Source organism: Patiria miniata, unplaced genomic scaffold (assembly GCF_015706575.1).
Source record: "Patiria miniata isolate m_02_andy unplaced genomic scaffold, ASM1570657v1 HiC_scaffold_16, whole genome shotgun sequence".
NCBI lineage: Eukaryota > Metazoa > Echinodermata > Asteroidea > Valvatida > Asterinidae > Patiria > Patiria miniata.
In genome coordinates, this window is record NW_024037054.1 from 1,171,396 (window position 1) to 1,184,224 (window position 12,829).

The following is a 12,829-nucleotide window of genomic DNA, read 5'->3' on the forward strand; positions in this document are numbered from 1 at the left end:
ACATCATGATTCGGCGTGAGGATGTCATGTCATCAGAATGTCATGATTCAGACTGAATCTTCAGATTGTGGTCTAAGTATGTGCCAGGTTTGAAGTCAATCGGATGTGAAAAAAAGTCCTAAGTCCTGTGTAGAATGAAAACATGCGTTATCCTATGAAAAAAAAGCTAAAAAAAGAGAGAAATATGTGTGATTATTATTCAGTTTTTTTTTTTTTTTTTAACAAATCATGACTTCTCAAACTCTTGCTAGAAGAAAAGTGTTTTTCAATGGGCGAAGGTTTGCTTTTATGAGGATCAGCAATCTTGCAGTCGTGACTAGGAAGCAAAGGTGGTGAAGACTCTTTGTCGTCTTTTAGATTCTTGTTTTGGGTACTGGTTGATGCAGATATTGTACTGTGGATGTCACCAGGAGTCCTGTGTAAAAGAGTAAAGAATTATTTTATGTATGAAATATGAGTAACAAATCTTTTGGTTGGAGTTAAAAAAGGAAGAAAAATAAAGGGATTAGTTTCCCAAGTGAAATAAACATTGCACAAACTAAAGACGAACAGTCAAATAGGCTAACAATAGCTACAAATTTAAAACCATATTTAGGTGTCGCCATAGCCCCGTAAATATGGCTCTAAAATATAATGGACTTCCCCCGTTTCGTGAGTCGCTCATGATCAATACATGCTGATTTTCAGAAAAGTTGTTTCCTGAATTTAAAATATAGACTCTTTTCCTTCTGATATTCACTAGATCAAAGCTACTTGCCTATTTAATATAAGCAGGAAACTTGTTCAATTCTGTGCATGTGTAAATGGATTAGTTATTCTGTAATTTTCAGTCAAAATTTTCAGAGTTTCTCCAAAACTTTTTTTTCCGCCAAGGCCATGTGGGTCATACCTTTGAGCTCTAGGTTTTGATTTTTCTTGGGTATTAAACAATAATAGCCCCATGGAGCTATCAAAATAGCGAATATCAAGGGGGGGGGGGGAGAAACAGTCTATTTGTAAAATTGAGGAAACACAACTTGTGAGGAAATTGAGCTTACATTAAAGGGAATATACAACATTTGCAAACATCGAAAAATAAAACTACCAAGTTTTTGCGAAATACCTTAATAGGACGTTGGTAAATGACAGTCTAAAGCATCCTGTAAAATTATGGCACCTGGTATACTGTCATTTTCAAGAAAAGTGGTATTTTTGTATCAATTTCCAACGCTGATCGGCCGATCAGCGTTGGAAACAACTGGCTTTTTTTTCAAATACTGGCCCCAATTGACTATTGCACTTGTTTGCAATCGATTACAAACCTATGAACGGGTACGAGCCAGCTAGACTGGTTCCCTGACCTTACAATTCCCCAATGTATGTAAACTGCTCTGTTTCTTCTTATATGGAGTCAGGGAACCAGACTACAGGTAAATGATCGTTTTTCTTGGTTTTTATAGCATTTTCGAACCCAAAACCTCCAAAAAGTCAGTGTAACTATATTTGCTTTATATTTCCAATCCCCCAATTCCATCCATTTCTGAAAATTACAGCAAAAGCAAATGATGTATATTCCCTTTAAGTAGGAAGGAAGTAAAGTACAATGTCTGTTCCTTGCTTTATGGTCTATTTGAGTTACTTTGTTGGGGCTAGTATCATCGCCGATAAACACGAACAACAATGCAATGGTGTACGCACCACGTGTGGATCAAAGTCGGTTCCTTGCTCTATGGTTCAAGCAAAGAAACAGAACACACTTTGGTTAGCTGTGCATTGTGCAGAAAAACAACATGAATGACAGGTATATTTTTACAATCATATCAGTACAAGAAACTAAAGATAGTGAACTTACCGGTGAAAGAAAACTGACTTTAGAAAGTATAGGTGGACGATTTATCAAGCCGCGTTGACGTTGATCAGCATCATATGTGTACCTGTACATACCAGCCCTTAAACATAACACGTCCTTCGTCACCAAAAATTTTAAAAACGCGATCTCAACTTGTGCACCGACAATAATGATGTAAAAAAAATGTACATGCATCTCTTTTGTTAACCAAACTTTTTGCACGAAGTGTTAATTGAGGTGTCACACATCTCAGTGGCGCCATACACATGCGTACACAGGCCAAATGTTTTATCTTTTTTGAGACAAATGGGGCAAATTTTCTGGTCCCCCCCCCCCCACCTTTTTGAGAACCGCTCATCCGAACAACTTCAAACTTAACGATGCACATTCAGGGGTCCCGAGCAATACACCCACCGATTTTCAACTTCATATGGTGCCCGGTTCTGGAGATAATCGAAGTACAGACACCCATACTTGTTTCACATGACTAGTGTGGACTTTCCATTGCTTTCGTGTAGTTAAGAAAAACCAGTGAAAAAACTCATTTTTCTCAAACTGTGAAAACTCTTTCAACCCAATTTTTTTTCTATGATTCCCTTTAGTGTTTCTCTTCATTCTGCTACTGATAAACCTAACCCAAAAATGCCTCTTAACCTGTTTTCCAGAAATGGGGAAACACTGTGTGGACGTGGGGTAAGTCCACACAACGTCGGTGCTACCTACATTATGTGGACGTCTTTTGTTCGGAAGTCCACACTGCGTATGTAAGACAAACTCAGACATACAGACACACACACACACAAACACACACCCATTCCCGGAATTATAGTTAGAGTATGTAAATGTCCTTGACCTCTCAAAGGTCACTAGAGCCTAGAGGGCAGGTACGTAATGCCTCCATATCTGATAATTTTCTTCATGGCATGAAGAACCAAATTGCAAAGTTTCATGCTTTTATCACAAAGTGCACAATTCTTGGAAATATTGTGGCTATGCTGCTCCACTAGACCCAATTTGCAAGTATCTTGTAGAAAGAAACATTTAGTAAATCAGTTATCTACAAACTATTAAAGCCTTTCACTTTTCAATATTTTGTTTCAAATTACTATAATTCATTCAGATGATTTAAAGTGTCCCATAAAAGTGACCTCTGAATATATATATGATGCAGAAAGGTACACTAACCTGTAAATTATGGTCACTGACATTTTTAGTAAATGCTGAATACAATTTTATATTCTTTGAACAGCCTGTTGTAATAAACTTAGAAATTGGTAATGAGGAGTGCATGCCATATAACAGATGAATTCAATATGTTTCTACCATACTACACCCAAAGGAAAAAACAAAATAGGCATTGGAACATTTTTTTTTCTAGATACGACATACACATGTATTGACGACTTTTATAACTAGGGAAAATACGGAGAACCTAATTTATTAAGTCACAGAGTAGATCCATTATATCTTTTATACAATAACAAGATGTCTTACTTTTTACCCTCGGCTACACAATTCCTAAATATTCAGACAGTTGCACCAGCAGTACTGAATGTTTCAATTAGTATTTGAGGTGCCGTATAACTATGAAAATAATGATTATTGCCTCTCTGTAGTTTTCTAAAAGGTTCAATATCATACACACAAATATGCTCTCAATGACCAGCTGATCTTTTAGTACAAACCATAGGGTACAGAACATTTTGATGGGAATTTTCTGATCAATGATTTAGCCCGTTCCTCTGAATCAGTTGAACGCGGATCAGGTTTTAGCTGCTGCTTAAAGGGAAAATACAACATTTGCAAACATCAAAAAATAAAACTACCAAATCATTTTGAAATACCTTGCTGGACTGTTAGTGAATGACAGTGTAAAGCATCCTGTAAAATCATGGCACCTGGTATACTGTCATTTTCAAGAAAAGTGGTATTTTTGTATCAATTTCCAACGCTGATCGGCCGACCAGCGTTGGAAAAAAAAAGGCTTTTTTTCAAATACTGGCCCCAATTGACCATCGCACTTGTTTGCAATCGATTACACACCTATGAACGGGTACAAGCCAGCTAGACTGGTTCCCTGACCTTACAATTCCCCAATGTATGTAAACTGCTCTGTTTCTTCTTAAATGGAGTCAGGGAACCAGACAACAGGAAAATGATTGTTTTTCTTGGTTTTTATAGCATTTTTGAACCCAAAACCTCAAAAAAGTAAGTGTAACTATATTTGCTATATATTTCCAACCCCCCAATTCCATCCATTTCTGAAAATTACAGCAAAAGCAAATGATGTATATTCCCTTTAACAAGCCATGACCTCCAAAAAATCCAAAAATCCCAGTAGTCCATGCTTGAAAGAGGACTTACAAGCAAAAAACTAACAAACTAGTTAAAGGGAAAATACAACATTTGCAAACATCGAAAAATAAAACTACCAAGTTGTTACAAAATACCTTACTAGGATGTTGGTAAATGACATGCTTAAGCATCCTGTAAAATTATGGCACCTGGTGTGAAGCCATTTTCAAGAAAATGGTATATTTGTATACATTTCCAAAGCTGGTCGGCCGACCACCGTTGGAAAAACCTCACTATATTTCAATTACTGCTCCAAATTTACCATTTTTTTTGTCTAAATTTTGTTTTGCTGGGTATTGGTTCCATGTTCATGAACGGGTGCAGGCCAGCTAGACTGGTTCCCTTACCTTACAATTTTCCAGTATTTTTTATCCATTTCATCTTTAGTGGAGTCAGGGAACCAGACTACTTGAATATTTTTGTTTTTCTTGGTTTTTCCAGCATTTTCGAACACAAAACTTCAAACATGTCAGTGTAACAATATTTGATCTATTATACTAACCCCCAAATAGTTCATTTCTGAAAATTACAGCAAAAGCCAATGATGTACATTCCCTTTAAGTTAAGGCTTGAAAACAATTTGTACACTTTCAAACCTACATGTAACATGTGTTCATAGTTAAATTCCATGCCAATCAATCTGTAGAGGGGAATCAATGGAAAATTTCCCCCTTTTTCAAATGTTTTCTGTAAGCTATAAGCTTTACAAGTTTTATGAGAATACATTCATATTGAAAAACGGGTATTATATATGTGGCATAATTGGTACATGAGTATATTAAAGACAACTTATCTTTCTTTTTCAAGAGAGGGTATGAAGTTTATAGAAATTTGGTCAGGTTAGAATAAATGTTTATTATTCTGGAATGTTTAAGAGTTCACAATGCATCTCTTAATCTATCTCTATCAATTATATTACTTATAAGTTATTACTAACAACACTATTCACAAAATCACCATGACCTGTAATGGATGTAATACATAATACATCTGAAAAGGTTTGTCACTTCAAACCTTTATAAAAGAATCAAATGACAGGAAAAAGGAATATGAATTCTATCTACGGTCCCTCATCATGAACAAACTTCTCGCTCCTTTATGAGTATAGTTTAATGTTATAACTCTTTAAATACATCAACATCTGCTATCATTGCCAATAAAATGCTATTGACAAGCAGGAAAACGCTTTGAATTTGATAAGTATAATTTATGTTAAATCATCTTCAAGCACAAAACAGCAAATCCTTTAACACTGAAAATAATTATATTTGATGGTTATCATATTACCCAATTCTTAGACTGACGAACCAGAAAAAGTATGTTACATGGAGTAGGATCCAAGTTGCAATCAAAAGGATCCAAGTATGAACAAACTGTTCATATATACTACATTTATTTGAGTGTTTTTGTTTCCCTTTTTTTTCCTTCAGTGGAAAACTTCATATCAGGTCTGGGAATAACTTACAGAATTGTTTAAGAGTGACAAGTTCCAGTTGTTCACTTAGTTGTCTTATTTAACATGGAAAGTATGACCAGTATGCTGATAGTTATATACAGCATGTCCTCACAATTCAATTTTTTTCATAATTGTTTGTATGAAACTATACAGCAGAAATTGTACAGTTGTATCAATATAATTTTTTTTTTTTACTTCTGATTCATACTTAGACTTTTATGTTGTCTACCTTTTTTCCTGCTTATGTCTGCTCTCCTGGCATCTATTTGCGGTCATATTAAAAACATAGATATCAGCCTGATGTGGATTTGTCACATTGGGAACATCATATCCCTTTAATTTAAATGATAACTATAATACTATGCATAATTAACACTCTGACATAAAATTACACACCAGAAGTGTACTAATACTTGAATTACAAATTTCACTACTACTGCTGGTTCATTGCTATGAAAACTGATGATTTGTAAAATTCTTGTTTGGCTTCCCACGTTTGTGCTTGTCCAGTCAATTCACCAGCACAAGTTGTCCTTTATTCTAAGCTGCAAAACAAAAACACAAAAAACCCAATATATAAATACATATATCCAATGAAATCATCATCTATCACAATACTCGATACATCTCTGCAGAGCTATCATAATGCAATAACTTCAGAATATGAGTTAATCAAACTTTGGAATATTATTCTTCTGGATTCGACGAGGTAAGATGCTACTCGTATTCTATATTTTTGTCATTCTGCTGATGAGTGCCTTATGGTACGAAACAGTCTGTCCAGAAGAGTAATATGCCAAAGTTTGATTAACTCATATTCTGAAGTTATTGCATTATGATAGCTCTGCAGAGATATATATTTATCAATGATTGTCACGGTAAGCATTATTGCATATATTATCTACCAATTTTCACATTGCTCATTTACCAGTGCTACGCAGCATCTATACAGGGTGAGTAAAAAAAAAAAGGAAACCCAAATGGCAGGACCATTTTCGTTATAAACAATAAAATTGTTTCCAATATGTTGGAATGTCTAGAGACTGTCGCAAGTCTCTAGACCGAGCAAACTGGTCAAGGATGATGCGTAACCCATCCCATAACCCATCATCCTTAACATCCATTGCAGGGGAACACAGGAACTGGTATCACATGCTGGAACCAAATACTCGGATAACAGAAACATGAATGAAGTTGTTCACAGGTCCACGCAGGATGCATTAACCTCATGTAACATATCTTCCCAGTTTATTCTGGACTGGATTAGCAAAGGGAGCTGTCTGTAATTGCTTCCCTGTATCTGCCACCATCTTGTCCTTTGCAGAGTCTTGGATATTTAATAATTCCTCGGTATCCTGTTTTGGAACATGGAAGAGATGACCTGCAGCCTTCACAAAAGGCTGCCACTTTTCAGACCAACTATTGTTCTAAGCCAGTTAGAAAGAACTCTGTCCACCAGGAATTCCAGAAAAGTTGACTTTGGCAAATCCTGTTCTGATACAACGTGTGCATTTCATGAATCTGTGTCTGAAACAGGTGTTCTGAGTTAAAGCGACATCTTTTGTCAACATTAGGGGTATGAATTTACGGGAAGTACGGCAACCGAGTACCCGATTGAAAAAAACCAAACACCGGTACCGGTTAAAGAAATCCTACCCCAAAATTCAAATCTCAGAAGTTGCTGTTTCGAGCGTTCACAACGGTCCGCACAGATCGGTGCGTCAATACAGCAAGATACAAGTGTGTACATTGGCGTGCAAAAGTATTTATGAAACCAGCTGCACTATTTTCAACCTGAAATTTTACTTCAAAATATCATGGATGGTCAATAAATTTCCAAACCTGTGTCTTGTGTCATTATTTCAGTCAGTAATATCCAACTTTCCAATACTAAAACATCTCTGCCTTCATGGAAAAAAAATTGCCGCTTCACGACACCCTTTTGCAACAACGTTAAACCGCCATCTTGAATTAGCTCATTATGTATTCATCAGCTCATGGACATCATCACGCTGGCATTTAAACCAATGGGGTGGGGGGGGGGGGGAGGCGTGCTGTTTTTCTGGGCCTTTTAACCCTCCTACACTCAGTGACAATCTGTCACTGGTAACCCTATCTATCAAAACCTATCAGGCTACAGTTTTGAACAGGTCTGTAAGCTGGAATCATATTGGTACAATTGACAGGTTAAAATGGCTGCTATACAACCTGTACCTGTATTAAAGGGGGATACTAGGTTCTGAAATCCCCAAAATATTTCATGTCTTGGACCGTTTACTTATCCTATTTCAAACATCTGGTTCAAAGGAAACCAACCTAATGTCTTACCGTTCCCGAGTAAAGACGAAAAAACTTTGGTTGTTTACATCGGACACGATGGAGTACAAACACACTTTTCCTGTCGTTTTCACTTTCAGTCAATGTACGTACGATATGTATATATGTACACAGCACTGTGCGAACAGCGTGCGCGGTGACCAATCACCAACGCCCAAAATATGGTTTCTTACACATCCACAAAAGGCGAACACTTTATAGAAGAAATCACAACAGCTCGAATTTTTGGGGTCGCTAAAGTGGACCCGAAATTCGTTCATGCACGCATAATACAGGAATAACACAAAAACGCCCAGTTTTGAAAATATAGTTGTGTGGATATTTATATCCTACTTTTAAATGTTCTTTCAGATTAGCATCATTTCGTTCAAAGCGAGTTTTGTAACCCAATTGGGCTGTTCTAGGACCCAGTGTCCCTTTAATGGTCAACTAATCTATCAAACCACTTAAACGAGCTTTGGCAGTTATAGGGGGTAATCCTGAGGGATCGTGGTAGTTGGTGACCAGCCTGAACAAAAGGTACCAAGAGAGCTCTAGGTCAATTTTTTTTTGATAGTTGGTGACAGTTACAAGTATCATCGTGACCATCATCATCATCGAGAAGTTTGAACATTGACAATAAATCCCTTATCTAGCCTATGATATTTACAGGAATATTTTTATATAATTTTCCCGATCTTTTGCCAATCCACCAGTCTCGGAATAATTTATCATTGTGTCAGTTATAGGTAAACTGGGGTAAAAACGCCCATGGGGTAAAAACGCCCACTTGACTTGTTTCCACTGCTAGTAAAAAATTATAAGATGAATTACTAAATGGAATATATTTCTAATAAGTACAATGTAAAAAATAACAGCGTTGCTGTTGAAACCCCTCAGCCAGAGTCAAGTTATCATGCGGAAACCATTAATCTTTAACTCAACATGGTGACCTTGACCTTTGACCCCAGAACCAGTCCACACATGCCTGTACCAATGGGAAACCCCCTACCGAAGTTAGACGCCAAAATTTCATTTCCAACTCAAGTTATCATTCGGAACCATTCACATTTAACTCACCATGGTGACCTTGACCTTTGACCTTTTGACCCCAAAACTTCCAGGGTACCTCCATTGTTGTCCCATTGTCCCTATTTCTAAAGATTTCGTTGCGGGGTACCCTTTGTTCTAAAGATTTTATTTGTGGGGTACCTCGAACAAAGGACGAGTACCCCACAAGTGGTCCCTGGTCAGAACGGACCGATGTCAGAACGGACAGATGTCCGGACGGACGCCCTAGGTGATGACAATACCCCTCGAGCCTCTCGGCTGAGGGGTAATAAAAACTAATAATAAAAAGAATTAAATTCATTAATATATTTGAAGGGTACGTAGGTGCTGTTGAAAAAAAAGTTTCAAAACATGACCATCGAAGGTTTAGGCCAAAAAAAAAAAGTCTCCGGTTTCTGGTATGGAGCTTGCCCAAAAAGTGGTGCGGCGACGCGGCTTTTTTTTTTTTTTTACCTTTTTTTTTGCTTCAAATGTCAGCTGATGACTGCAAATGGTGCCCTACTAAACTTAGTGCAAATATATGGGAGTCCAGAGAGGCCACATAAAGCTTATTCTCGACCATAACCCAAGTCTAAAAACACATTAAAATTGTGCAGCAGCAGGATTCCAGTCAAACCAGTGAGTTTGGCGGTTTTTAGACATCATCTTTTATTGAAAAAAACCTTTTTCATTTTGCCGACGCGCATGGCTACGGCGACGCGCGCGCATACCAGAAACCGGAGACTTTTTTTTTTTTGGCCTTAGCCTATATCGCTTAAAATTATTTTATAAAAAAAAAGTATTTTATTTTTTTATTATTCTTTAGTTGATATATGTTAAGAAGGGTTAATTACATAATTACAAATGATTAAAATAATAAAATCTATTTTTATATTTGCTTAATAATGTTTTTTGAGTGGGCGTTTTTACCCCGGGCAAAATTTGGGGTCTCGGGGTAAAAACGCCCAGTACATTTCTTGACATCAAACTCTATTGCAGCCCCATTTATCATCAAAAACTTCACTATTAGAACTTTCTACAGCCATATGTTTCTTGTATGAGTAAGTATTAGCTATTAGAGTCCTACCACATAAATATGTAACAGTGTATTTGTTGTGTTTGTAACTTGCTTTGATCTCGTTTACATTTATAGTTAAGCTCTCATGAGGGCGCTGTTCATAACCTCTGTAATCTTGCCGCGTCTGGCATCCATGTTGGTTTTCGGATTACATGAAGATATTACTGTTCATAAACCTAACAGTATTGTGTGAAGTGGGGAGGTACATGTAGGCGGTATCACTAACTGACATTACGTGGCAAGGTATCTGGCATTTGTTGGGGAATGCCTGAGAGATCATGAGCTCATGGCATTTTCTCAAGAAAAAACAAAATAACACCTTTATGGTGATTTGAGTATACTTTTAATAATTAAAAATGACTAGAAATGGTTCTAAGACCCAACTAGACCGGTTTCTGCTCTCATGCTATACTAGCGGAGCTCCGTATTTTATATTCGACTAAAGTCGTGTCAAATGTTACAGTGCATAGATACCGGTAAGTGCATGTACCGGTAATATAATTTTGTGTCAACCTCGTGATGAGTCCAATTCCCGGTTAACGACATGCATTGATTTGACAAGTAAACCATTCAGACTTTTGGCCTTTTTATAGGCAGGAATTGGTTCATTGGGAAACAGATTGCATAATTTCGGGTGTTCCGAAATTAAATGCCAGTCTTTCAGCAATGCTTTTGTTAGCTGCTTGGTTTTGATGTGTGGTGTGTAGATTATCTTGAAGACTAGAGGAGGTTCTTTTGGTCGTGTTTCATTCATGATGTATTGCTCACAGCTTCCAAATTGTACGTCTTTTATGACTGGCAATTTCCTCTTTCTTGTGGTTACAGAGTAGAAGTTTCTCCATGATTGCATTTCTTTGTTCTAAGAAATCTGTCTCGTTGTTACAGAGATGTGCATATCTTAGTAGTTCTCCTTTGATAAAGCCTTAGGTTATCAGCAGTAGGCTAGAAACATATGGTATGCCTAATAATATTGACTATGCTTTGGCTCAACATGATTGAAATAGATTTTTCAATATTGGCAGGCATTATACATACATTTGTAAGCCTACAAGTTTGTTCTGGGCGAATTATGTACGCTAATGTTCCACTTCCTTCCACATAAAAATACCTGTTTTAAATGATCAAGTTTGTAGTTATATATTAACCAGCTGTGTTTGAAAAGTTATTGGCTGTTTCGGCACTTTTGCTGAAACAGCCTTTGTTTTCGTTAAGATTTTTTTTTTTCTTTTTTTTTTTTTTCCTTTTCAGTCATTTTCCCCATAGCATTTGTACATGTTTTTTTGTTACCGGCACTTTGGGCACTAAAATTAATCCGATTGACTTTATACTTGGCTCACACTCAGACCAGCATCTGAAGTTGAGTGCCGAACATTGACATCATCGTGACGTCATCGACTAATTTATTATAGAATTTTGAATATTTAATTTTTCCCATAGACTTTGTACACAGAAAAAAAAAAATTGTCGATTTTCAAAGGGCATTTTTGACTCTTTGCCAGTAATTCATTTGCACCAATCTTTGTCCAAGCAAAGACCCTAATTCAAACAACATTGTGTAATGATGACGTCATGATGACGTCATCCGGTGTGTATTTATAGGCAATTAAATTGAGATACTTTTAATATTTAAAAATGCATAAGAAATCAACCGTACGCGTCCGCAGCATTCTGTTACTGGCAAGTGGTAGAGTAGGTTGAGGTCTTTATTTCATTCAGTGTGCGTGAAATCACGTGACCCTTGCTTCTGGTCGAAAAAGGCCAAAACTGGTGTCACATGAAAATCAGACTCCTATGAAAATCGGACCCCTTTTCCCTATTATTGGTTAAGCCCTCTCACGTGACCGGTCACTTTCCTAATTACCATACTTACGCATGCGCGTTATTACCAATGAGTCCGAATTTCATAGAAACGTAAATTCACGCTACACCGGAAGTGGCTTATTATTTGAAAATGGTAATAGATATGAACTTGCGTTTAACGGTGTTAGGCCAAAAAAAAAAAGTCTCCGGTTTCTGGTATGCGCGCGCGTCGCCGTAGCCATGCGCGTCGGCAATATGAAAAAGGTTTTTTTTCAATAAAAGATGATGTCTCAAAACCGCCAAACTCACTGGTTTGATTGGAATCCTGCTGCAGCACAATTTTAACGCGTTTTTAGATGGGGGTATGATCGAGAATAAGCTTTATGTGGACTCTCTGGACTCCCGTACATTTTGCACTAAGTTTAGTCGGGCACCATTTGCATTAGTCAGCCGACATTTGAAGCAAAAAAGTCAGGTTAAAAAAAAAAAAAAGCCGCATCGCCGCACCACTTTTTGGGCAAGCTCCATACCAGAAACCGGAGACTTTTTTTTTTGGGCCTTAGTCTTTTGGCTAAAAGTATTCTTTAAATCATCTACCAATGACGTCATGCAATCTTCGAGCGCCCTCTAGCGACAGGTTGAAAATTAGCAAAAATGTATTTTGAATGGATGTCTGTGGCGAAGTTTGTCGGAATCGCCTAAATATTGGTGTATATGATGACCTTGACCCACTTAAGACGTGTGCGAAGTTTTAGGCGAATGACGTCATCAGACCGGAAGCTATAATAAAAAGACCCTTTGTCATTTGAAAATTCCTGAAAAATCAACTATGGCAGTTTTTATGTTAGTTTTTACTTTAATTGTCGATTTAAGGGTAGGTCTAAAACATTACAAAGCTTCGAGGCAATAAGCGAACTCAGACATGCCCTGCGCACGCTTAAAACTT

At 37.1% G+C, this 12,829-nt stretch overlaps 1 protein-coding gene across 1 annotated transcript in view; it reads right to left on the reverse strand.

Annotated features, from left to right (window-relative positions):
• Nucleotides 1-5,556: 5,556 nt before the first annotated feature.
• LOC119722623 (vesicle-fusing ATPase-like) overlaps nucleotides 5,557-12,829 on the reverse strand; it is a 236,076-nt gene continuing 228,803 nt past the window's right edge. Inside the window, exon 26 of the mRNA XM_038192822.1 lies at nucleotides 5,557-6,184. Coding sequence (XP_038048750.1) covers nucleotides 6,175-6,184 — 10 coding nt within the window. The 3' untranslated portion in view covers nucleotides 5,557-6,174. The remainder of the gene's footprint in view (nucleotides 6,185-12,829) is intronic.